Here is a 26,214-nt window from a genome sequence, read left to right as displayed (position 1 = left end):
TAGGATGTTAGTCAAACAAATACAATTATACAAATACAGAACATATTTTATCAAACCCTTTACCATCCCTTATGGACAATAAAACTCTTCATAAAAAGATGTACAATTATCTGTAAACTGCATGCTAAACATGCTTTTGCTAAGAACATTTTTTGTATTTACTTTTACATTTGGATTGTAAGTAACTACACCTAAAGTGAGGCAAACAGGCTTCAAGATGGCAGAATTCAGAGATAGATTTCAGTTTAATGGTGTGCAAGGTCTTAAGGCTGTAAAAAATATATTCGACAAATGACAAATTTTAATGAACAAATAAATTAAAAACAAAAACCTATTTCTATTAAAATATATTTGATATCTTAATTACGCTCTAGCACTCTGTACAAAAATGCAACTAAAAGATAAGGAATGTTAGTTGAAATTGTGCCATCACGTCTCCTTGGTCAAGATAAAAACCTGCTGTGTGATAATCCAGTACTGAAAGTCCACCTTTACTGGAAAGGGAGCACAGGATCTAAGGCTATTTCACTCTTTTTGTCTCACTGCCATGACTTCTTTATGGGTAGCCATGCCCTGAACAGACTATTATCTGCAGTACAAGATGCATGGTGTACAGAAGGCAGAGTGACACCTATAATGATACAACCCAATAGGATTAGGTCACACAATGCAGTGTCAGTCAAATTAAAACAATTTGTGAAATAACTGACAATGATAAACCTTCATTCAACCATGCGGTTGTATCATACAAAGATATGACTAGGAGTTTTTCCCAGGTGAGGTTGATGGTAAGATGTCCTACAATGACACCCTGTGGAGGAGAGAGGTTGGAAAATTGAGGTCTCGGTCAACATAAAAATATAGCTATGATCACAACTACACTAATTACATATGCCAAGTTTCAAAACGCAGCAACATTTTGACATGAGACATAAAAGCCTAAAAAAAGTTTGATACATGTGATCAGTACACATATATATAAATATATTTATCACTGTTATAAAGTAGTGTGATTACAATTAACTGATTTAGAGGTGGGTACCCTTAATAACCAATGTTGCACATTTCACTAGATTGTATGGTTCATGAGTAGAGTATAAATAGAAACAACTCTAAGACCGTACGTAGATAGTCTACATAATGCATAAATCAATGCCCTTTTACAACCAAGACCAAATCCAGTCTGATAATGTGCATCGTGGAATGCAGACCAATAAGCATTTTGTAGCCAGCCCTTATGTGAGCCAAATATTGAACCCTTCATTAAGTCACTCAAATACAAAATTTGTCCCCAGTGCAACTACCCAGGCATTACAAGACCCCCCCCCCCCCAAACCACGCTACACACGACTTTGTACTTGGTGACATGATGTCCTGTGACTAAACGAGGATGATTGAGGGAAGTATGGGGAAGTGAAAGACTAAAAGCGTCCCTGCTTGGCATCTCCGATTGCCCCCCAGACGTCGAAAACAAACTCGTCCGGGAAGGCAAAGTCTCCAAGGGCCTCGTCCAGGGCCATGGCGAACTCATCTGGGTTCTTCTTGTCCCGCCCCACCTCCACCATAGTGGCAGCTGGGGAACAAGTGGTACTCCATGTTACTACAACTGACTACACGATGCTGAATACTTTGATTACATTTTGTGCCTGGATATGGTATGTCTCCAAAAGTGTTGATTTGTTATCATGTTGTCAGTAAGGTGCTTATCAACTGAATATTTAGTGGGGAGATTTTTTGTCTACACACCCAGCTCAGTGTCTCTGATCCCCATGTAGCTCTCCAGGAGGTCATCCACCTTCTTTACCGCTTTCTCTTCAAACTCTGTTGGCTGGAGAACACAACAGGGTTTTGATAACGAGACGGGACATGGGGAAATGTGGGCCCTGCCTGGAAAGTTCTGATCAACACTAGGGGCAGACACTCACCACCTCCTCCACTGTCGCCGGCCCTTTGGAGCGCAGTCTCAGAGTTCCCCTCCCTGTGCCAATCTTGTTCTCGCTGGCAGGTTTGGTGCCCTTTGACCTTGGCTCAAGCATTTCTGTTTGATGGGGGGGAGGGGGAACACACTTTCAAAGACATTGTGCGGGAGAAGGGATGTTCAAAGTCATTATGTGATTAAACTGACTTGACATGAGTTAAATTTGTATTAATATTGGGAAACCACAAAGACTGTGGCTCGAGATAATGCAAAGACTGCTGCCTGTGTCCAGAAGGGTTTTATTACTTTTATTACTTGTATTATTGTTTTTATTGATTTTATGTAAAGCATAAGCTGCAATTCTTGTATTAAATGTGCGTCCGATGGCTGAGCGGTGAGGGAGTCGGACTCGTAATCTGAAGGTTGCCAGTATGATTCCCAGCCGTGCCAAATGACGTTGTGTCCTTGGGCAAGGCACTTCACCCTACTTGCTTTGGGGGGAATGTCCCTGTACTTACTGTAAGTCGCTCTGGATAAGAGCGTCTGCTAAAATGACTAAATGTAAATGTATTATGACTGTGACACAATGGCAAGCCAGTTACAAAGATCATGGAGCAGGGAAGCATTCAAAGCAAATTCAAAGTAAATAAAAAATTGTCCCACAAGCCACTGGAGGTGTAGTTATGGCCCACCACTTACCAAAGGCCTTCATAGGTTCCACTAGTTTCAGAGTGAAGACCTTGTCTTTGGGCAAATCCTTCAGCATGCGGGCCACCTCATAGTGTCGTGTGCCCACAATGTTCTGCCCGTTGATGCACTCTATGTGGTCACCCACACAAATCAACTTCACTCCATCCACCACACTGCCCTCTTTGATGCGCTAAGAAGAGAGAGAGAGAAAGAAAGACAAATATAGGGAAAGATTCATTTATTGTTATTATACAGGATAGTTGACCGTGATAAGAACCACTCATGTTTCTCAACAATATTTCAAACTTTCTACGTGGGACCAAGAGATGCGTTTTTGGGTTCTGTGAATATGAACAGCCTGTTTGTCTTGAGGGAAACAACATGTAATGATGAATTATCAACACAAGGTGGCATGTAGGAGCATCTGTTTTGAGATCCTCCACACTCTTGAATGAAGACAAAAAAAGCTGAAATGAGTCACAAATCTGTACAGTTCTTGAAATCGAATGACACAAGTGATCTCAATGGAACATTTAAGAGATTTCATTTCAGAGACAACATTTGGACCTTTTGAATATGAATATTTGCATGCCTACCTTTATGAAGGCATAGCCAGCTCCATTGTCTGTGATGGTGAGGCCCAGAGCCTCCTCGGACTTGTGCACCACCACTTCCTTCTTGATCCCCCTGATGTGGGCGAAGATGAAGTCCTCCAGGCCGATCTGGCCCCCCAGCAACTTCTCCATGTCAATCTTGTGGGTGTTCAAGGTACAGAACAGGATCTACATACACACACACACACATACACATTTTACAAAAAGACACACACACACACACACACACAGGTGGTACTAGAAAGAAGAACACAATGCTTCATGATATTTTATTTATTGTTTGTGGTCACTTCAAACGACAGAATTTGATAACGGCTCATGTTAAAGCCACTTTCAATCACAGACTTTCTGGTAGCTGAGCTGGAGTGACACCGCAGGTCGGCATGTTAACAAAGAAAGTCGCCAGTGAGCGATGTCTTTATCTATTTGGTCGATGTTCCCTTTCTAGTCCTTCTGTGATCAGAGTGACTCAAGACAGCTGTGTGGTGCCTCCCTCTCAGACTGGGACAAAATAGAGAAGGTGACCTTTTCCACTGTGCCAGTGATGAGAGACCCTGGCATCACACCTTTGGCTGCAACCTCTTGGCAGGACAGGGGGGGGAAATGCGATCAGCAGGAACACGTTCCACTTGTAGCCTGATTTAAAAGCCCTTTAAACTGGGGCCGGCCAGTGAAAGCAGGAGGGAGGGGCCTGCTAGGGGTGAATCATTTATTCCGCCCTACCTCACACAGATGGTGCACCCAGAGCTATTAATATGTCCTCCTGTAAATCTCTATTCTTCTACGATCCCAATGCAAGCCCATGCACCAAAGGCACGATTTGCTCTAAAGAGTTTCACACTTTTTAAGGAATTCATTTTTTATATATATTTATATATATATCTGTTGTATGAGTTGAAAACTGCCAAGTCATGTTCCCTGACTTCCGGGCTGCATGAAAGAAAAGGAGTGATCTGTACCGGTTCATCGGGATGACCTTTGTGTGCAATGACTCTCTGGCAAGAACAAAACGAATAAAAAAACAAGCCTTGCTTGGCCCCTTTTGTGTACCAACAGGCACTACGTACATACACATCAGCTGACACAGACACAAGCGTTGCCCTTGGTTACCAGGGTATAAAAGAATGGGATTAGAAATTGGGGGGGGGGCTTGTTAGAGGGGGGAGGCAGAGAGGGAGCAGAGGAGGAGGCGGCGGGGGGCGGGGGGGGGGGGGTTGGGGAGTTAAAGTGGACGCTCTGCTTGGCTAATCTCCCTTCCACCAGGGGAAAGCAGGCCAGGGCATTACCCATGAGGCCGTGGGTGGAGGAACAGCGATACGGACGCCTACACTCTGTAACCAAGGTTGCCGATTACATGAAGCCGCTTCTTTCCTGCACTCAGGATGTTCACGATGCTCCTTCCCTGTGCCTGAGTGTGTACCTCATTATGTTAACACTCCACGCAGCTTGGGTACAGGGAGCGTCACTCGCACTCCTCTCTCACCTCCACCACTCTGAGTGACTGACTCAGACTGACACAAGTACACAAACACCTCCCACTAGCCCAACCACCCGGCCAGCTAGCCCATGTGGACAAGCAGTTGGTAAGGAACCAATCTGTATCATATTCTAAGAATATTAAAAGACAAACTATGCACAAAGGAACAACAGTCTATTAACATGCACACATGTAAACTGAACACTGTACAATCTACAGATAACAATGCTGCAACAGTACAGTGGTAAACAACATGCCTTAGTAAGGAAAAGGTTAAACTTTTATGAAGATATATGAACAACAGTGATTAGAGCTTATCCATCATCAATGATGTATGAGGTTATCAAAATGGTGGTAGATAAGGAACAGAACATTGGATTGGATTACGGTGGATTTGTAGTTACACACTAAACCTATCTTTAGGAAGATTGGTCATGACGAATCTAGAAAAGTGAGATTAAAACATGACTTCACAGGTATTGGGGAAGCATGGTCGTAGATGGAAAAGGTAATAGCAAACTGAATTGCCTTACATATTTCTCAATGAATAGAAAGGTCCATGCCTCAACAGGATATAAACGCCCATCAGCGTTTCAACCTAGACAATGATCAACTTTGAAGCATCGCTGATTAAGGAGTTGAGAGTTAGTGATGAGGACATACTATAAACAACAGAAATGCCACTGAAGGGACTGATGTCAATTTAGTAAATGTCCAGACACAAAAATACATCCACATCATCACTTTAATGCTCCTTCCACTAACCTACACACAGAGATAAACACACCCAGGCAGTAGTCAGGTGTTCACAGGTGACACTTGTTTTGCTAATTACTGTGACATAGGCTAACCCTCAGTATCGGAGACACAGATAAGAGGCTGAGCGAAAGAGTCCCCTGGCAATGTTTCTGTCTGCACTAGCTGCTGGAAAACAACTACTTAGGCCTAATGGTGACTCAAAAATGTTGAATACGGCTGAACTCACACCTGTGTTTTCAACCGGAGGACACATTCCGTTTAGCCTAGACTTGCGTCTTGTCTTATTTGGGCATGTACACACTTGTAGACTGTGAAAAGCAACATTACCCCTGGGACTGTGCCACGTGTGCCACAAGACTACGCAACATATTAACACTCAATTAGTATTTGTCTATAAAGATATGAAACCATGATTTCCAACAAAAAAAAGGGAGTTGAAGAACAAAAGAAGAAACATATTAAAGGGGGAAATGAATGAGAACATTAGCTCACCTAATCTATTCAGGACGTAATTAAAATCTACAATTCTATCAGAGTAAGCTCCAGTAATCTCAGGCTTGATCTGAACATTTCTGAAATAATGAAAATAAATACTAACTAAACATATACCCCTGCAGACGTGGAGGGGGAATACTTAAAGGATGTGAGAATGCCAACACTGTGCCGCGATCTTTGTCCCCTGATAAGTCTTCAAGAGAAGCTCATCAGACTTCTCTAGATGGGATGGTTACATTTAATTAATTAGCAGTATAATCTCCTTGAACGTTTGACTATGTGAGCTTGAAACAATCCCAACAAAGTAGGATGTTTGGATCATTAGACTGATACCTTTAACAGTCTGACCTACTGTAGTTCAGTCTGTCTTTTGAGTTAAGGCACAGGCAACACATGGGGCTAGGCTACAGGAAGGCAGCATCTACATTCAAACGTTAAGCAAATAATTTCTGGGGAGTAGCCTAATGCTGGCAATCTGTGGGAACAGGTGATCACATTGCAAGTCACACACTGCCACACCTGTGGTAAAACACAACTGCCTGTGAAAAGACTTTGACCTAGGTTGTAAAAAATTATTGCCTGAAAATACTAATATCCTCCTTTTTTCACTGAAATATGTCTCCCGTGTAGGAACAAGCTAATAACTGTTGTTTCAATTACAGCAATCACTGTACTCGCTTTTCAATTAACATTAATGATATTAATAGATTTTCATGATGAGTGCCCGATTTACATGGAGAGTACAGTGTTTCACGTGGACAACGCAACAAAAAACGATCAAGAAATGTTTAGACCAATATCCTGAGCCACTCTTTAATTAAGTGCCAACTTTCATGCCACATTGGTGGGGGGCAGCTGGTGAGTTGAGATGCCCTGGTAGTAGTTAGTGTGAGTTAGTGGTTTGTGTTGGTGTAGGGAGGGAGTTGGCATTGGGCAGCCTCGCCACCCTAGGGACTTCAAGGCTGGCCCTCGGCTTTTATCTCATTGGATTTAGGCTGTGCCCGTTGTTCAGGATGTGAGGGACTTCCTCAGTCTACCATCCCAACATAACACCCTCCCCATGTAGGGGCTATCTGCCCTGTCACACACAGAAATGGCTGAATGGGACATCATGTTCATGCAGGAATTGTGGAGTGTGTAACAGCTTTATGAATGCTTATCCCCAGTCCCGGTGTCCTAAACTGAGCAGGTGTGCTCAAGCAAGTCAGGACACGGAAAGAATCTCATGTCTTTTACAAAGCCATTTACAAAGCTGGTGAGTTGATGATAGGATATTTGAAATGTCATGCCTCCAAGAACCTTAGGCTAAATGGGCGCTTTCTTTATTTTCACAAATACCCATCAAACTTGTGGCTTGACTGGTTTCTAAGAAGCGCCCTCTCACTAAATTGTCAGCAAAGGTTCTGCACTGGTTGAGGAGGGAGGGGGAGGATAGCTTATGGCTCAGCTCAAATGTGTCCCTGGCTGATAGGCCGGCCAGGCTGCCTGCTATCTAGTCCAGCTCAGTGACAAAAGGCAGACATGTCACTCACAGATTATTCTATAAAGAACAGAACAAAGAGTCTGGCCTTGGAGGAGGGTTTGGAACATGCATTTGTTTACAGGGCCTTCAATTCACCATATCTATAAATGCAGTGTGGGCAGTGTCTATGAAGATGGTAATGTAAGTATGTAATGTAAATTCTGGAAAGGGCTCCTCCCTGGGAGTTGTCCAACTGCTCCTTATACTATTAGTATAGAATAAGTTTGGCTACATCTGAATAACAATGTATGCAGGCCCCAAATATTATTATCTGATTCATGTATTTAGCAGTTCACTTAAACTTTTAGAGAATCTGGTCGTCAGGCACTCACGCTAGCGTTAGATCACACCTTACACAAACACCTCGACGTCCTCTCCGCTAACATAATATCATTTTTGGGCATGATTTGTTTCACAACAATCACACACAGTAGGCCTACACATTATTTGTTGTTGTTTGATCAATAAACTACTGCGCTAAAATCACAGAAGTAGTTGTCTATAACTTACCTCTGGGGGACTCAAATTAAAAGTGTCGGCAATTTTCCCGTACAGTTCTTTTACGTTAGTAAATCCTTCAATTCTGCCCGTTGGGCTGCCGTTGGCTAATTGCGTATGGAACACTAGTTTCGGTCGCAGGTTGGCAGGTGGAGGTGGGAGTCCTGCACCGTTGACGGAGGATTTCGCTGCAAGTTCCTCATTTTCGACCAAATTGGAGCTTTCCTTCGTCTTGTTTTTCTTTTTTCTTAGTCCCAAAGGCATTTTAAATCCGAAAAGCACGTAGACGAGTCCGTCCAACTAGAACATTGAAGTGGCAACCTGTTGCGATCCTTCCTTCCGCCTACCTTAGCTCCCTTCTCCAGGTTTGACTTTGTTCCTAGACAGTGACTCAACTCTGTGTTGCCAGTTAATATTCGAAATATTCAACAGGTAGGAGGCGTATACTGCGACGCCTTTTCTCGCACATACAGTAGCCAAGACTGAAAACTCTGACAGGCTGGTCCCCGAACAAAAGCTTCTCTGTTTCAATATGCTGAGAACGCACGCGCAGTAGGCTACGATGAGAAATACTCCTGAATGAAGCACGCCATAGTCTATACTACTCTATACCTGTCATCACAGGTATCCATTTTCACTAAAACAACGATTACTTCGATTCTGTGTTTTTACTTGGTCTTTTTGGCATTTGATTATATTTCATCATCAGTCAAGTATCCTTGGGCTTTGCTTAGCCCATGTCAAATGACTACTCATCTGACAAATTGTATTCAGGTCATAGTCAACAGGTGATGCCAGTAGAACTAATGTAGCCCTTCTTAAAGCCCCTATATAGCTTTGTGACGCATAATGTGGTGTCCCCTGGTGGGATAATGTAAAGGTCACTGTGTTTGCAGCCAATGATCAACAGCTGTGCAGCTGTTAATGGACAAGGCTATATTTACATAGACATTAGGAATTTTTCATTTTCCAAACATGGAAGATACTTTTTAGTGTGTGCAGGAGATGGTCTAAGCCATCTCTTTTTTTAATGTAATTCCAGTTTCAAGTAAGGAGAGCTACATGTAAAGCAACACATTTCATAATGGAAATAACAGTACTTTGTTTTTACTTTGGTAACTGTCCTTAACAAAATGATGTCGGAAAATGATGTGAATGCTAGTAGGCTACCCATAAACCTCTATGTGCCTCTTTATCGGGGAATTTACCTTACAGCACGATTAGATCACATATGTCATTTGTGACATATAAATATGCCAATTAACAGTATAATAAAAGTGTTACAGTCCATTACAAACAAAACAAATATAAATAATTAATATGTGAATGTGGAATGACCCCACAGACATAGAATGTTTACTTTAGATAACAACACATTTTACTGTCACTTATATCAACTTGGAGGCATGCAAGGTATTTATAAAAACACCAAATTGATAAAAAATTGAAATTGCACATTCATTAGAAGGGGGTCCACCTGTGAATAGTCGCATTGTCCTCGTAAGAGAGAGAAGGAGCACTGGCATGCCGATATCATCCCTCTTCTGTCCACAGCCTTATTGCTAGACGGGTAAATGTCGTTTCAGGACATCCTTGGCATTGGTTGGGAGACTCTCTGGAAAGTTTACATCAAACTCTACCACCAGATCCCCCCTCTGGTCAGGGTTTTTGGGGAAGGGTAGCCCTTGGCCTGCAACTGTCTTTCTCATGCCTGGTTTGACGACGTCCGTGATTTTCATGTTGCACGTATTCCCGTCTATTGTGGACACCGTCACAGAACATCCACATAATGACTGCAACAAGAGGAATATGACAGTCAGTGACAATTTGCATAGAAGTCTACAAAGAAGTGGCATAATACATTGCAGAACACTGTATGCAATATGCACTGTTGTATTTTCCAGGGTTATGTGGTCACATATTAAGCATGTGTTTACTGTCTGATAAGCAATGTGATCTAAGCGCAGCCACATTTTCTGGTGTTTTTGTAGTATGACTCATTGTAACCACATTCCATGAGACTGCATCCAAAACTGGGTTGTAAACTTCAAAACACAGAACTACACAGAACTAATACATGGAGTGTATCGTGTATAGAAAATACCATATAAGCACATCTTGCACAGTATGAGTGGGCAAGCTCCTGTCTCCCTGCCCACCTCAAGTGATGCAGCTCATATTCCTTATGTGTGTATAGTGGGGTATGTGCATTACATAACTGGCAGACTAAAAAAGTTCATACTGAAGTTTATACATATTCAGTAAGTACTTATAAACTACCAAAACCAAAAAGAGTACTATGTCGTCTACATTTGGTCAAAGTTATGATTCAGGATTTAACAGTCTATATTGCCAGTAATTACTTTATACCACTGTTTTACTGGCGCCAAGTCACCAAGGAAAATGAGCCTTACCTGCCGTAGACTGACCCCTACCGGGTACACAATATCAGAACCTTCCCGTCTAAAGTGTGGGTGTGGTTTGTCCTTGATTACGAAAACAATGTCTGCAGGAATGGCGCCGGGTGACTCGTCACCCTCCCGAGGGAAGGTGATCTTGGTGCCTTCTTTCCAACCCCTCTTGATCTCGATAGTAAGAATCTTGTCCTCCGTTCTCATGGTCCTCCCATCAGGATTCATCCTCTTCCGAGAGATCTTCATCCGCTTGGTGCAGCCATGGAAGACCTCCTCGAGGGTGACCCGCAGCTCGTGGTGGATCGCCGGGTCCTGCTTGCGTCGTTGCTGCCCACCCAGGCCAACATGTCTGTCACGGGGGAACCCGTTAAGGTTGAAACTGGTGAAGGAGCCAAAGGGGTCACTGCCATCCACCTCCATGTCCTCATCATCCCGTCCATTAGCCTTACGCCCAAAGAACATCTCAAAGGGGTTGGCTCCTCCAAAGAATGTGGCAAATGTTGCATGGGGATCTCCATGGAAGGTATAGGTGAAGTTGCTACCCTGTCCATCAGCAGTAGGCCCATTTCCTCCTTTGAGACCTGGTGGTGGACAGAAATAATACAGGGGTCATTAACCATGCCATGTAAAAAGTAACAAACTGTGCAGCTCTAAATTATCAAGTTTAACTTAAGGGAACATCTTATTCCGTTTTAAAGTTATCAAAATGTTTTTTAACCCATCATGGAAGGCTCTATGTTTTAGACACATTCGTCTTATGCATGGAAGGCTCTGTAAATAAAAGTAATTGGTTGAATGCTCTGTTTTCCCCCAATCTTGGGGATCATTCTGGCAGTTTTTCTGCCAATATCTATTAGAGTAACATTATATCGAGAAAATATCACCCAATTCGTATTTAAAGACATGTTGAAAATAATTTGATTTACAGTTCTGCAACTGGGCCATCCCTGCAGCATGAGCCCAGGGAAACCATAACCTCCTTATAAACGCCCACACGACATGGTGAATACATATTCACAGTCAATATGTAAAAGATTTGTCGAAATTTATGATTTAGCTAATACAAATGTATCGTTTGAATTGAAAAAATATCAACATAATTTCACAATGCATTCACGTCCACGACTAGATAATTCCATCCTGTCAACATTGGCATGGAATATACACAATACAGTATAGAATAAAAAGACTGCGTTTGCACAGATTTACAGTTTACCTTCCTCTCCATATTGATCATATATCTCCCTTTTCTTTGGATCACTGAGGACCTCATATGCCTCGGCGATTTCTTTGAATTTTTCCTCTGCGTTGGCTGCCTTATTTTTATCCGGATGCCATTTCAAAGCTTGCTTTCTGTATGCCTTTTTGATGTCCTCTTCCGCAGCTCCTTTCGAAATCCCGAGTATTTTATAATAATCCTTCCCCATTTTCCCCCAAAACGGCCACGCATGAAAGAAAATCTATTCTCGATATGGTGTTGATGGGCGCTGTCAGCCCCCCAAAAATGTTTGAGACCCCTTTTACTTGGAGACAACTGATAAAGCGACGCTCTTATGACTATTAACGACAGTACACGAATGAATAGCGACGATGTCTACGTTTAGATGGGCTTACTCAACTCTGTGGACCCTGTGTTATGCATCCCTCCCTACGATCCTCTTTAAATAGCCATTGCACCCTCCCCTGCGTACGGGCTTCTCAGTGGAATCCAAGGGCAATTTCTAGAAAGTTAATGCTGTGGGCCTACGTCATGTGCCATATTCGGGTTTTTGCACTGTACACCTACTGTACACCTACTTTTTCATGTCATTCCAAAAAAAGAATGTGTCCTTACGGCTTATGTTAGAGAGCATATAAGATAACGTACGCTGTGCATTTGATCATTTTGATGCAGATAATTCGACTGTTGGACGATTCCGACCCGTGTAACCTCTGAACAATGTAAGCGGGTAAGCCCTAAAGTCCTCCGAGAACTGGAAGACAAACATCATGGTTTATTTGACTGGTCCTCTGAAATTGAGAAGTGACAGCATGGAGTAGCGCACTGTCCCCTTTTGATCTACGCTGCAGTGGCATCTGCTGTAGCATTGTGGAACTGCATGTGGTCCCTCCATAGGCCAGCTCGACTTCAAGCCATTTCATCCATCGAGTGCCATGGTTTATGACTCAGCCATAAACATCTATGCTTTTTCTTTTGCATCCTTCAGGCTATTGCGGTCCTGAAACCGATACCTTAGCTTCAAACGTTAAAATTTATTTTTTTAACACGAAACTGTTTAATTGAAGCATGGATGCATTTCGAGATTTATTTCTTAAATTAGACAAAAATGAGGATGGCTTTATATCGGTAGCAGAACTTCATAATGAGATGAAGAAAACGGGAATTCTTTCAGTAGATGAAAAAGCTCGGGTAGCTTAAATTGTATTCCATACATTTTGCAATGCAGTCATCTATCAAAAACTGCACAACTACCTAAATTGTTAAATTTGTTTCAGAGTGTTATTAGAAAATTTGACCAAGATGATGATGGACGTCTATCATATGAAGAGTTTCTTAGCTACATGATGAACAGTGAGAAGAAATGGAAAATCCACTTTCAGGATCTTGACAGAAACAAGTGTGGTGAGTAGGAAGCTAGCTAACAGGGACAGCCCGTCTGCTTGTTTTTAAACCATGAGGCTATGCAGTCTTATTGCAGGGGAATGCCTTTTGACTGTCACATTTATAGCCTTTTACAGATAAGTTTACCACAATTATCAGGCATACACTTTTGTTGACTGTACAATTTGTACAATTTGTTTTCAAGGTCAAAACTGGCAGTGAAAATGACTGTTATTGCAATTACAATAGACACTCCACTTGCAGTACAAACAAATTCATCAATAAAGCACACTTCTTATATCCCTGTGTATTCATATCCACCTCTTTTTTGATCAGGTGTGATTGGCGAGGAGGAAATCATACATTTGTTTAAGGAGTTAGGTGTGGTCATATCAAAGCCGAATGCAAAAAGAATAATCCAAATGTAAGATGCAATTCCTGTTTTTTTTTCCTAATTGCTAATGACCACTGTGTAAAATAGTATTTCAGTGACTTGTAATAACAAGTGCAGTGTAGCAATAGTCCATGTCTTCACCGTATAGCACATAATAATGAAATAGTCCTCTTTCTAATAACTAATAACACACCGTTCAAACTGATATCATTAAATTATTAATTTGGTACATTGGAATTCTCTATGTGTCCACATGTTTTTGCTTGATAATGATCAATATTGTCGGTAGGATGGACAAGGACAACTCTATGACAGTGGACTGGGGAGAATTCCTTCACCATGTCATACTCAACCCAGCTGAGAACCTTGGGGACCTGGTGTCATCATGGAAGCACAGCCTAGTAAGATCGGTTCACTGCAGTCTAATCATTTATGGATATTATTAAGATTTACAATAAAGACAAACAATGTCAGTTCACTGGGCAAAATCACATACCTCATACATCACAAAATCCTGCAATATAACCTTTTGACTTGTGTCCTTACTTCTCAATGGCAGTACAAGAACTGTGTCAATATGTGATTTCGATACATTTCTATCATCTAATGAGCTCCTTTCTTTCAGCGGCAAAACAAACGGAAAGTGGCACCACCCCTGCACATTATGCAAAGTATAAGAATAGCTGCTCACAGAATTGAGTGTCATGTTTGTAGGTGTTTGATGTGGGGGAGAGCCGTGCAATGCCTTTGGAGTTTCCTGAGGAAGGGCCTGACTCAGGGATGTGGAGGAGGTTTGTCCTGGCTGCAGGACTGGCTGACGCCGTGTCAAGAACTGTGACAGCCCCCATCGACCGCTTGAAGACCCAGCTTCAGGTCGGCAAAATGTTCAACCATCCAGTCACCGAATACAGGTGCTTAAGGCAGTGAATGGATTTGTATAGTTCTTCGTTTCATATAGCTTGTGTGCGCGAACCATACGTGCGTGTTTTACAGGTGTACGGATCCAAGGCATTCTCTGAAGGGTTTCGAGGACTAAAGGAGGGCGGTGTGAGGGCTATGTGGCAAGGAAATGCTGTTAATGTGCTCAAAGGAACTCCTCAATCAACCCTGCAGTGCCTCATCTATGCCCAGGTGTACTGGAAACAAAGACCTCTAACATAATGCACACAATTCTCTATGCACTATGCACTACTATTCCATTTTTATACATACACTACAATCTCTCACCCTTTAACTGTGTGTTTTTCCTTCCTGATAGATGAAAGTATCCACCCTGTCTCTGGGTGGGCAGGACAGCCTCTCTGTGCAGCAGCGTTTTGGACTGGGGTGTTTCTCTGGTGCTGTGGCTCACGCTGTCTTCTACCCTCTAGAGGTATCAGAGAGCCTTGGCAGGTCTGAGTGCTTTACTGTTTCAATTGTGTGATATACTGTAAGATACAAGTATGATATGTTTATGTTACATTTGATGGCTGCCACTTTCTTCCACTATCTCTCAGGTCCTGAAGGTCCATCTTAACCTGCAACAAGCTGGCACGTACAGTGGAGTTTTAGGGGGTGCACGATTGGTTTTCAGAAATGAGTCTGTGGCCTCCTTCTACAGGGGCTTTAAGCCAAGCATCCTCTGTATGATTCCATATGCTGGTGTAGAATGTGCAGTTCATCAGGTACACTATAATGTACCTAATATAATTGAATCATTGTTATCTTTCACTTGCTACAGACTAATCGCGGTCCAAATCTTTGCTTCCAGTCAATCATAAGCTGGGCCAAGAGTGACCCAGTTTATAGCAGTGACTACAAGCTCTTCTTCTTCAGTTTTTTGGCCTTCGCGTGTGGACAAGTGACCAGTTATCCACTTGCAGTGATCAGGACACAGCGACAAGCTCAGGGTAACAGTTCATTCTAACAGCTCTAAATTGTGTGTTTTGTGTTGAATATATTAACTGCATCATGGTCAAATTATTTCTTTGTTTTTCAGCTTTCAGTTTACATTCGCCTACCTCCTCTAGTGTTCTTCAAGGACTTATCGGAATCTATGAAAGGCAAGGGATTCGTGGATATTACAATGGAATGGGGGCCAGTTTTGTAAGGGCAGTTCCATGTGCTCTGTTGAACTACACCTTAACCACAAAGCTTGAAATGCTGCTGTCCTCATTTTAGGCATTGTCATTTTTTTTCCACATTCATTTTTTCATTGTGTGGTTAACAAATTATAAAAGCCCTCTGTTAATAGGTTTTTCTAAGCAAAGGCAACCAATGCATCTGTATGATGACACGATCTGAATGTTGTCAGTCACAGGAGTTTACCAAGTCTTATTGTGGCCCCTACATCATAGAAATAAATATTTACAGTGGTGTAATAGCCTACATGTACACTGGTAATTAGAAAGGTGATGCTGATTAATTGCATGTACATGATGTAGTCCATGAAATGTGTGTCTGGACAATGGGTGTAAGATACATTTTTAGGGGAACTAGCCATATACTTTCATCACAACATGTACTCCAAATACATTAAATAACTGCTTTTCCCCACATATTTTGGATGTCTCATTATTTGAAACTCATATTTAAGCCACCTAAATTGAGGCAAAGGCGTGTTCATTTAGTTAAACAGGGGTATTTGCGCGCAAAAGTGGTTTCTCCGCGGTGCGGTCCAGGTACAGTACTGCTAGCTGTAGACACCGTCTGTACTCGCGAGGATTGTAAGGCCTTCCCATGTCGCAGTAGCAGCGCGAGAGTCCCCATCAATGAAAACGGCCATCTTCTCTGTCTCGAGCACAAGAGACGAATTGAAGCAGATATGGCTGACTACTCGAACGTGGCTCCGCCGTCCTCAAATGCTGGTGGTGGAATGAACGACGCGTTTAAAGACGCACTACAGCGAGCACGACAGGTAATAATTGTATATTGTTTACAATGGTAGCAAAAATAGGTTAAATAGCTAACTACTAAGCCGCTTGTAGCTTGATTGCGATCGGACTACACTACGTTCGCTCACTGGCTACATAAGCCAACTGCGGCCTTCCTCGTAATGGAAAGTTGGGGCGAACAAAGGGATGTTGCAACGTACCATATTTCGTTTGCTAAGTGTCTAGTAAATTATATCGTCCGTTTAAATTATAAGGCTGTGGGCTTATCTAATAGTTTTGGATTGTAAGATGTAATGTGTAAACATCTTAAGCAGCCTAACATGGACTATACTGTAGTCAGCTAGCTACTTTCCACCAGTGTTCTTAGCGTGCGTGAGGAGGCGTCAGTTTTTGCTGGAATGTGTTGCTAACTAGTACATGGAACTGTATGTGCAGTGGAAATAGATATCGTCCTTAACTATTTTTGGACTAGCACGTTATATATAGAATATTTATATTCAAGTCAACCATACATTAAGCATGTCGGTGAAGGTAATTAATAATCAAGACACATTTCATCAGGTCTGGTTGTTAGCTAGCCAGCTAACCAATATTTCCGGTTAGTAAACTACCTGGTATCCGTGCATGTTTTGGTTTCGAGTGTCTTGCATCTCTTTTCTATTACAGATCGCTGCAAAAATTGGAGGAGATGGTGTGACTCCTTCACCTTCAACCAACGAATTTGGATACGGTGGCCAGAAGAGGCCCTTAGAAGATGCCGGTGAGTTACTAGCCACCGAGGCCCTTCGGGCAACGGATGCATAGCTACCTTACACACATGATCGTTTTCCCTTTTAAATTGCACACAAACTTGCTATGAATGCTTTGCATGGATGTTTTTAGTTGTAGCTACGCCTTTGGCGCAGCAAGACAAGTTTGTTAGCACAATTGGAATAGGATTTAAATTGCAATAATAATGTTACTTAACAGGGTTTTGCTGTGTAAAAAAACTTCCAACCCATGTTTTCCTGTACTTTGCATTTCTCCTCGTGATTTCAGTACTGTGCGCATTTCTCCGTGAGAGAGGCGAATATACTTAGGTTTTTCATCCTGGTTTCGCCGTGCCGTTTTCTTTTGTATGACTGTGTTCATTCTATTCACTCTATGTAGATGACTGTTGGACAAGTCTGAACAGTAGAGGTCACCGGGAGGGAATGAACTCTCCTTTCTCAGGCAGGATCCCTTTGCTCACCATAGGCATCTAGGCCAATTATCTGAAGCTGGACTCTTAGTACTGTGAATGCCTGGTATTATGTTGGCTAGTTGATGTGGTTCATAAGTCAAAGTGGTACATGCTTGTTCTTTTTCTTACCTGTTGCCAGATTTGTCATTTATACCGTCAATAGATCACATTTTATTTGTAGGCTAATATTCTGTGTGATTTAACTGTGTGAAATAGCCTAAAGGATTTGCCAGTATTGAATTATTTCCCTTTTGAAAGTATTGTGCCTTTAAGAGGGCATAGAGCTAAGATGCCTGCTTGTTGCTTTTGTTTTTTCTCACTAATTTTAAACGTAAATCAGTCTTTCTTACGGTTTATTATGATGCCGTTTTGAGGGCAGTACCAGAAAGCGATTTCTCCACGTCAGAAATATAGACCCTCAGCTCCAGCTCTGAGGATCTTGGCAGGCCACCTATAAGAGTGCCACATGACTCCTTACACTGTCTTTTCCCCCTCTCTTTATAGACCAACCAGAAACAAAAAAGGTGGCACCAAATGACCGTAAGTATCTTGAGATGGGATTTATGTGTGTGAATCCAAATGTTTTTTTTGGTTCTGTCATGTCTGACAATCTTTTGTTCCTTGCAGCATTTTCGGCAGCAATGGGTGGCATGGGAGGAATGGGTGGTCCCTCAAGGTTTGTTTTCTAAAGGTTTCTCTTCCAAAATGATGCATCCTCTCACTTGATATTATTTAATGGCCTTTCTTTATTTCATATTCTTAAAAAAATACGTAATCTAGATCGTCTTCAGAGGAATTCAAGGTCCCTGATGGAATGGTTGGATTCAGTGAGTTAATCAAAAGTTTTCACCTCAGCATACTACAGATTGAGATGGAAAAATGTGTGTTGACATTCACATTTGTTATTTTAGTTATTGGAAGAGGCGGAGAGCAGATATCCCGCATGCAACAGGAATCAGGCTGTAAAATACAGATTGCCCCCGGTGAGTCTAGTGCACCGAACTTCAAAATATGAATATTAAAGTTCTCAAATGGTTTCATATTTCAAGTGCACTTGTTAATCTATCTTTGGACTGACTTTTCCCCTTCTGTGATGCAGACAGCGGAGGTATGCCTGATAGGTCGGTGACATTAACCGGATCCCCCGATGCCATCCAGTATGTAGCGTTCCCTTTTTAAGACGCTTTGTAGTGATGAATACCACACTGGACCCTGTAGTGGAGCATCGGTGACACGCTCTTGATGTTTCCACCAGGGCTGCTAAGAGGCTGCTAACAGAGATCGTGGAGAAGGGAAGACCAACGCCTGCGTTCCACCACAATGAAGGACCAGGCATGTCCGTCCAAGAGATCATGGTCCCTGCCTCCAAAGCTGGCCTGGTGATCGGGAAGGGGGGAGAGACCATCAAGCAACTTCAGGTGAGAGAAGCTCGGCATCTTGGTCCCCCTCGGTAACATGGCTTTTCCTTCCATGTATGTTGCGTAAGAAAGCCTCCACATGTTGTTTTGACTTAAACAATCCTGTTTCACCCACCAGGAACGAGCCGGCGTGAAGATGGTCATGATCCAAGAAGGACCGCAGAACACAGGCGCAGACAAACCTCTCCGGATATCTGGAGAGCCTTTTAAAGTTCAGGTAGGTCATCTCCACGTCACCGTTACTGCAGCCAGAAGCCGCCTAACATGCCGAGTGTAGTATTATATTGTCTGCATGCCACCTGTATGAGTCTGGTTGTGGCGTTAACCTTTCGCCTCTCTTCCCCCCCCTCAGCAAGCTAAAGAGATGGTGATGGAGCTGATCAGAGAGCAGGGATTCAGGGAGCAGAGGGGCGAGTACGGCTCCCGGATGGGAGGGGGAGGAGGCGGAGGAGGAGGTGGCGGCGGCGGCAACGGTGGAGGAGGAGGAGAAGGCTTAGATGTAAGTCTGACTTTGGACTGTTGCTGAGAGCTGTTGATTGACTGAACGGATTTCCCCATTTCTATGTAAGCCGAACTTGAACCAAAAATGTTCTTCTGGCCCGTCCCCACCTTAGGTCCCGGTCCCTAGATTTGCCGTGGGTATCGTGATCGGACGAAACGGAGAAATGATCAAGAAAATTCAAAGCGACACAGGTGTTAGGATCCAGTTCAAACCAGGTGAGTGTCTGGACTATTAACAAATCGAGTAACCCTCAGCAGGTTACTAAGGGAACCCCCCCCCCCCCACTGGCACCAGCCCGTAACTGCTTGTTACCTCCGTAGATGACGGCAGCACGCCGGAGAGGATAGCTCAGATCATGGGACCTCCCGACCAGGCCCAGCATGCGGCGGAGATCATCTCCGACCTGCTGAGGAGCGTCCAGGCTGGGGGGCCTCCCGGCCACGGGGGCAGGGGCCGGGGTCGGGGCCAAGGCAACTGGAACATGGGTCCCCCTGGGGGCCTGCAGGAGTTCACCTTCACTGTCCCTACCATGAAGACTGGCCTGATCATCGGCAAAGGTAACCCGCTAATGCTGCACCCACGCTTCCCAGCATCCTGCCTGGTGCTCCTAGAAGATACGCCGTAGAGCCGGGAGTGTGGAGACATGCGGATGTTTTAAGTTCCGTTGGCATCTCTTCTACCTCTCCACAGGGGGCGAGACCATCAAAGGGATCAGCCAGCAGTCCGGGGCCAGGATCGAGCTGCAGAGGAACCCTCCGCCCAACGCTGACCCCAACATCAAGATGTTCACCGTCCGGGGCTCACACCAACAGATAGACTATGCCAGGCAGCTGGTCGAGGAGAAGATTGGGGTGAGGCTCTTACCAGTGCTTTCAAAAGTCTTTCAGAACCGTTCAGGATCCTTGGATGGTGGTTTGATTCTCCACTGTTGTTTGGCTGTTCTCAGGGTCCGGTCACACCAATGGGAGGCCCTCATGGGCCCCCTGGCCCCCCCGGCCCACACGGTGGCCCGTCCCCACACGGCCCCCCTGGGCCTCCTGCTCCCATGGGCCCCTACAACCCAGGCCCCTACAACCAGGGACCACCAGGGCCACAGTGAGTTTCTCTCCAGCCCCACCCCCAAATATTTTCACACTGTGATCTAACAGAGGATTCAAGGTGTCTTTTTGCCTCCCCCCCCCTCTCTCCCCATCAGCGGTCCTCCTGCTCCGTACCAGCCTCAGGGCTGGGGCAACGGCTTCCCACACTGGCAGCAGGGCCAGCCAGACCCCGGTGAGTACCACTCTGCACCGGCACTGTGGGTTCTCCACAGGAGCTCCTGGAGAGCCACGTGATATTCCAGGAGCAGAGAGCTGATGTGTGCTTGTGTCTAAGGTAAAGCAGCCGCAGATGCCAACGCAGCAGCCTGGGCAGCCTATTACTCCCAGTACCAGCAGCAGCCTCAGGCCCCCATGACCCCAACCGGCGGAGCCCCGGGAACGGCACAGACCAACGGCCAAGGTAACCTTCCCCTTGCAGCCTGCTTTACGTCGCCCCCTCCCCGCTGGGTTTTGAAAATCCCACATGCGTAGAATAGATTGTCTCCTAAACGGCCATGCGATGGGTGCCGTAGCCCAAAACTAAAGCGCGCAGTTTTAGCTTGCTTTGCCATCACTTTATGCTTTAACCTGTTGCTTTGGCTCTATCCGTCTTGCATTGCATTTAGCAGGTTGGCCAGACAGAATATTTTTTTTTTGTTTTTTTTTTTACCTGGTCGGGGTCAAGAGCCCCACCTAGGCAGGTGGAGGACTAACTGCAGCCTTTAAAAGAATGGTTATCAATTATATTGTACCATTTTTAACAGGTGACCCGCAGGCTCCAGGTCAGAGTGGACAGGCAGATTACACCAAGGCCTGGGAGGAATATTACAAGAAATTGGGTATATAAATGTCCCCCGTCCCCCCAAACGCAGCTTCAGCGTACACTAAGCGAAATGAGGACCAGTCTAAACGGCAAAGGGACTTGGAAATGACAACCCATTACATTCTCTTTTTTTGAGGGGGGGTGTGTGAGAGACTTCCAGAGGTTGGGCTCTGCTGGCTGCAGTGACCGGTCACAGTCCTCTGCTGGAGAGACTTTCAAGCCTGTGCTGTTTAGACTGCTGTACTTTCTCTACCCACAGACATGTCCAGAGTAGCCAGGGACTGGCAGAAGAAGGAACACTGAGCAAGAGTAGCTTAGCAACACAAGCCTTTAGGCCTTTTGTCCATACTGTTGACTTGCTAACGTGCTAAGATTGCAGTACTGTTATTGAATGCACCCATATAAGTTTTATAGTTGCATGTAAACCTATTCTTTTTTTTTTTTTTATGACCATCAACTGTAGGCTTTTGGGGGAGGGGGCTGCATGTTAAGGGTTAGATGTTTAGAGAGATGTGTTGAGGCTTTGCTGCTGTGTTAACCTGCTTTCTGCATAATGTTTTAGGTCAGCAGAGCCAACAGCCACAGGACTACACCAAGGCATGGGAGGAGTACTACAAGAAACAAGGTGACCATTTGTAGATCAGCCTGTTCTGCGGTAACATTTTCATAGAATTCTTACTAAAAAATTCATATGACCAGGTCTTTACAACGCCACACAAGTTGGTTCGTGTTGGGTTTTTCTATTTGGGATTAGCCCAGTGTAACTTTAGTGTTTCTGGGTGGCTGTGCCCCCCTCGCAGCCCTCTGCAGTAGAGTGTCTGTACTCACAGCTGCCCTAGAGCAAGTCAGAAGGATTCTGTCCCGCCACCCAAAGGACGTGTGCTGGGTTCGTTCCCCTTCTCACACTCCTTTCACTAGGAGTCGCCCCTCACCTGACGAGTGACCTGACCGGCGGTCGCTCTGCGCCGGTCTCTGTGTATTACTGCTCTCCTGGTCACACCCCCTGGCTGTGGTGGCGTGTTAGTAACGATGTGATTGGCTCCCTCCGCAGGCCAAGCCGCTCCCCAGGCCACGGCGGCAGCAGCGGCTACCCAGCCAGGCGGCCAGCCGGACTACAGCGCTGCCTGGGCAGAGTACTACCGCCAGCAGGCTGCCTACTACGGCACGGGGAGCCCCCAGGCCATGGGCGGAGCCCCGCAAGCCCCTCAGGTACACCCCGGCTACGAGCCTCCCCCCTGTTCCACCCCCCCCTCCCCTTCCACATCTGTCTCCTGTACTGTGACGTCTGTATCTCTTACGTCAATGCTCTCTTAACCCCCATTTCCACTCCCACGTTCTCAAAATATTTCTTTTATATGTTCTTGTGCATTAACCCCTTCCTCCCCCGCAGGTTTTTACAGGTTTCCAGTGGGATATGCAAAGCAGCAGAATTAACTAATACATTTTTCTCCCTAAACAGGGCGTTGATATATATTTTGGGAAGCAGAGTAATGTTTCTGCTGTTAACATGCAACGTATTTTTTTTTATGTATTTCTCCTGCACAGGGCCAGTAATGTGAAGTGGACATAAAGTAAATGCTACATTGTCGAAACAAATCCTTTGTTAAATGTTTGGATGCAGACGCCTTGATGAAGATCTTAATTTCCTTGGTTTGAAAAGTGTTTCACATAGATGGCAGATTCCCCGGAGAACAACTTTTTTTTGCTTTTTTTCCCTTGTAAATGAATGGTTTGTTTTTAGTGAGGTTATAATACATATGGTCATTCCAGCCTTGTATCGCTATGTGGTTAAAACTCATGTTTAATAACTGTAGTCATTACCATGTAAATCATCTCAGTTTTTAAATGAAATGCCTGTTGTGTTTTGCAATAAAACTAAATGAAACCTTCTGTGTTGGTAAGTTGGGGAAACAGACGAATGGGTAATTTAAAAAAAATCATGTACGTTTTTGTTTTATCTTTGGGGAAGTAGGAAGTCTAAATGCAGGCCATCTCTCTTTTTGACTGTCCAAATTTGCTGACTGAAAGTTGCGCTATCCTGTCTCTGTCTCTCTCCAACTGTCTACAAGGCTCCTGGTTATGTTGAAGTCGTGCAGATCTCTCGAGTGGTTCAGACCTTTTCAATTTCCCTGTCGTATTGACATTGTGATGCACCTCGTCCTCATTGACTAGTTATAGGCGGATGTGTCTTATAGGAAGGCTTAGGGTTGGCAAACGTATGTTACTCATGCATTAACTGCAGTTGTTTGTGGCATTCTGTCTCATGTTTAGCCTGGATTTCTGACTGAGGTCGTTTTTTTTTTTTTTTTGTATTGCAATGCTAGTCATTTCCTCCCTAACAGGCAAGTTTAGAAAAGGGGTAAGCAAGAAGTTTTAACGTGTTCGCCAGAAATGTTGTCGCAAAAGTGATGCATATATATATTTTTTAGTGTTTTTTTTTTTTTTTTTTGCTGCTCTTTTTCAGGACAGGTAACTTGTTGCTGTATGAAACTTTCATTGCATTCAAGTCTGTTTTCTCCCCCATATCAAAATGTTTCAAAGCAATCCCAAATGTATAAATTTGCTGGATTTGATAGTTTTTATATTCCCTAAAAAGATGAAGTGGTTTTTTTGTTGCTCTGCCCATTGTCTTAGTATTTATCCAGCATAAGAACATAGGTTTGTAGGGTCGGGGGTGGCTAAGCGGTCCTGCATCTGTGCGTTGAGCCCTCCTATACTGTAAGTACAAATACTGTGACTTAAAGAAAACCAAGTTCCTGTTTTGATGTGTTTCCTTGAGCAACTGCAAAAAAAACAACAACTTATAGTGTGTCAAATTACAATTTCCCCCCATGTTTTGGGTAAGTATCATTAGAGGCAGAGTTCTTTTGAAATAATTTGCGATTCTTGAAACGTCAATGTCTTTTTGACTGATAGGACTGTTACACCCCCTCACCCTTTCTGTTTTGCAATGCTTTCCTAACCTGTACTGTTTAGGCTCTGAAACCATATAGTATGTTTCATTTTTGCATTGTAGTTTATTGTTCTAGACCCTTCTCTGTAGGTAGGAATGCCAGTCGGACTGTTCTTTTGTGAACTCTGAACTGAGGTCCTCCAATATGTAAGCAGTGTTCTCAATTCCAACAAGTTAACCTGCTCTTGGCAGAATATTTCACTATTGATAGGCAGCTGAACTATGATAGATAAATACATTTTAACTGCTTTGTGCCATTTTTGCTAAGACGGCAAACGGAGATCGTTGATTTGTGTTCGACAAATGCCATTTTGTTTGACATTATTCCGAAGTTGCACAGTAATGTTTATTGATGCTGTGTTTCAAGCACTGTTTTAACATGGCATGTGAAGGTTTCTGTTAACTGATGTCTATTATCAGCATGTGGATTGTCAGTAGATCAAGTGCTTCAGATTAGCTAAAATTGATGTAGATGTGCAATTCATCTTTCTTGACATGCCAGTCGAAATGAGCACTTGTATTGAAGGCTGTTGAATTGAGTCAAATGAATGACTTTACCTGTTGACTGATGGCAAACAGTGCAATGTCTGATCTTTGCAGTGTCATCCCAGACCTTGCACCTTAGGTTCTGCTGCAATAACACAGGTAAGCGAAACCTAAGGAACAGTGTTTTACCTGTGATCCAAAATATGACCTATATTACATGCCCAAGATGCCTACCCTGTGTAGTTACATGTAAGATGCAGCTGTGCTTAGCATAAGTCATGTCCAGGATTTTGATTTGATAGCCCTATTTAGTGTGAATTACTTGCATGATAATGCATTAATGCGTCATGTTTTAGACAATGCAATACAGTTTAGGTCTCCAAGCTGAGTTAGCCCAGTCAGTATAGTATTTCACTGCAGTGTCAGAGATATTTGTGGTGCATTTGAAGGTATGTCAGTATTGCCTATGATTTGTGCATTCCGGTAAGTCTTGCAGTGTGTCGATGATGCATTTAGTTCTAGTCTTGTTCCTCTGTAACATGATTTAGAACGTACTGCATGCAGTGCTGGTCGGAGACCAGTAAATGTGCATTCTAATGAGTCGAAACAGTCAAGTACATATGCCCATGCTGTCAAATTGGTGTGAACTTGTCTATGCCCCACAATGCAGTGCAAATACCTTTCAAACTGCTGCCTTCACTTCTCACTCACAGTGTTGGAGGATGCTGCAAGCGTAGGTCATAGAATCAGGCCTGTGGTAGTTTGTCCCCTAAGGAAGAATCCTTTGAGTCTATCCCACTGCTGAACGTAAACCATTCGAGAGCTCCAGTGATAAGGTAAACAAACAAAAAAGCAAAGCAATGCAACTGAATGCAGATTTCTGTGATTGCAAAAGTACATTCTGTGACTTGTCTTTCAAACCTAGTCTGTTGATTTTTGCCATAGAATTTTGATAGCTGTCTGATAGCTTATTTTCATATGTCATGATTCTCTTGAATGCCTTTGCCACTCTATCATTAATAAGGATTAGATATGACCGTGCTTTAGAAAGTTGGATGAAGACCAGGAACTGTTGTACCCTTTGTGGCTTTCAATGTCATGCTTTTCACTACCGTTTGGCAGTAAATTGGATTGGTTTCTTAACAACAAAAACAGCAAATGAGTCCCTGCTAGTTTAACACGTTTGCATATTTCTATATGCGATTGAGATGCTCTCTCTCCCTCTGAGCTAAATGTTTCAAGACAGAGTTCGTGGGGGTGTAGAAGACAAAACAGAAGGGAGAAATTTGGAGCATGCCTTAGAGGTAAACAAACAAGGTTTTCTGTGCTGTGTATATTATCGAATGTATTTTAATTTGAAATTAGTTTTGACTTCTGCATTGTTGCCACGTCTATGAATAAAGTTGTAGAGATTTGACCTAGTCTGTTCATTTGAATTCACTCTCTTGGATTTGTACAGAACTAACAGAATTGGA

The 26,214-nt window shown here is 43.5% G+C and overlaps 4 protein-coding genes across 11 annotated transcripts; 2 read left to right on the top strand and 2 right to left on the bottom strand.

Annotated features, from left to right (window-relative positions):
• Positions 1-226: 226 nt before the first annotated feature.
• Positions 227-8,486, bottom strand: gipc2 (GIPC PDZ domain containing family, member 2). Its single transcript, XM_062482375.1, has 6 exons — positions 7,986-8,486; positions 3,205-3,390; positions 2,618-2,798; positions 1,926-2,038; positions 1,747-1,828; positions 227-1,573 (listed from the first exon to the last, which is right to left on the bottom strand). Exons 1-6 carry the CDS (start codon positions 8,235-8,237, stop codon positions 1,422-1,424), a joined length of 966 nt encoding a protein of 321 aa, XP_062338359.1. The 5' UTR covers positions 8,238-8,486; the 3' UTR covers positions 227-1,421.
• A 479-nt stretch (positions 8,487-8,965) lies between these two features.
• Positions 8,966-12,075, bottom strand: dnajb4 (DnaJ heat shock protein family (Hsp40) member B4). The gene is made up of 3 exons (XM_062482374.1): positions 11,604-12,075; positions 10,388-10,968; positions 8,966-9,766 (listed from the first exon to the last, which is right to left on the bottom strand). Exons 1-3 carry the CDS (start codon positions 11,812-11,814, stop codon positions 9,536-9,538), a joined length of 1,023 nt encoding a protein of 340 aa, XP_062338358.1. The 5' UTR covers positions 11,815-12,075; the 3' UTR covers positions 8,966-9,535.
• A 136-nt stretch (positions 12,076-12,211) lies between these two features.
• Positions 12,212-15,909, top strand: slc25a24l (solute carrier family 25 member 24, like). 2 transcript variants are annotated; one of them, XM_062482372.1, is made up of 10 exons: positions 12,212-12,797; positions 12,884-13,010; positions 13,326-13,413; positions 13,673-13,784; positions 14,098-14,256; positions 14,377-14,514; positions 14,642-14,755; positions 14,880-15,047; positions 15,134-15,272; positions 15,362-15,909. In XM_062482372.1, the coding sequence occupies exons 1-10, from the start codon at positions 12,675-12,677 to the stop codon at positions 15,541-15,543; spliced, it is 1,350 nt and encodes a 449-aa protein (XP_062338356.1). In that variant the 5' UTR covers positions 12,212-12,674; the 3' UTR covers positions 15,544-15,909. The 2 variants fall into 2 exon arrangements, with proteins under 2 accessions (XP_062338356.1, XP_062338357.1); XM_062482373.1 differs by having other exon boundaries at positions 15,199-15,272; positions 15,362-15,539.
• Positions 15,910-16,121: 212 nt separating this feature from the next.
• On the top strand, positions 16,122-26,156 carry fubp1 (far upstream element (FUSE) binding protein 1). Of its 7 annotated transcripts, XR_009932452.1 has the most exons (22): positions 16,122-16,279; positions 16,923-17,016; positions 17,406-17,468; positions 17,983-18,018; positions 18,106-18,154; positions 18,259-18,305; positions 18,390-18,461; positions 18,578-18,635; positions 18,734-18,896; positions 19,015-19,113; positions 19,249-19,395; positions 19,511-19,613; positions 19,719-19,955; positions 20,089-20,249; positions 20,345-20,493; positions 20,594-20,670; positions 20,773-20,898; positions 21,242-21,316; positions 21,863-21,925; positions 22,352-22,509; positions 22,846-24,898; positions 25,453-26,156. XR_009932452.1 is itself a non-coding variant. In XM_062481871.1 (21 exons), exons 1-21 carry the CDS (start codon positions 16,187-16,189, stop codon positions 22,852-22,854), a joined length of 2,073 nt encoding a protein of 690 aa, XP_062337855.1. In that variant the 5' UTR covers positions 16,122-16,186; the 3' UTR covers positions 22,855-26,156. The 7 variants fall into 7 exon arrangements, 6 of the variants coding, with proteins under 6 accessions (XP_062337855.1, XP_062337854.1, XP_062337856.1 ...); XM_062481871.1 differs by having other exon boundaries at positions 20,779-20,898; positions 22,846-26,156; XM_062481870.1 differs by having other exon boundaries at positions 22,846-26,156.
• Positions 26,157-26,214: the final 58 nt, after the last annotated feature.

This window comes from Osmerus eperlanus, chromosome 16 (genome assembly GCF_963692335.1).
Source record: "Osmerus eperlanus chromosome 16, fOsmEpe2.1, whole genome shotgun sequence".
NCBI classification, from domain to species: Eukaryota; Metazoa; Chordata; class Actinopteri; order Osmeriformes; family Osmeridae; genus Osmerus; species Osmerus eperlanus.
The sequence above is the reverse complement of the archived record's forward strand: the minus strand, read 5'-3'. Positions and strand labels throughout refer to the sequence as shown.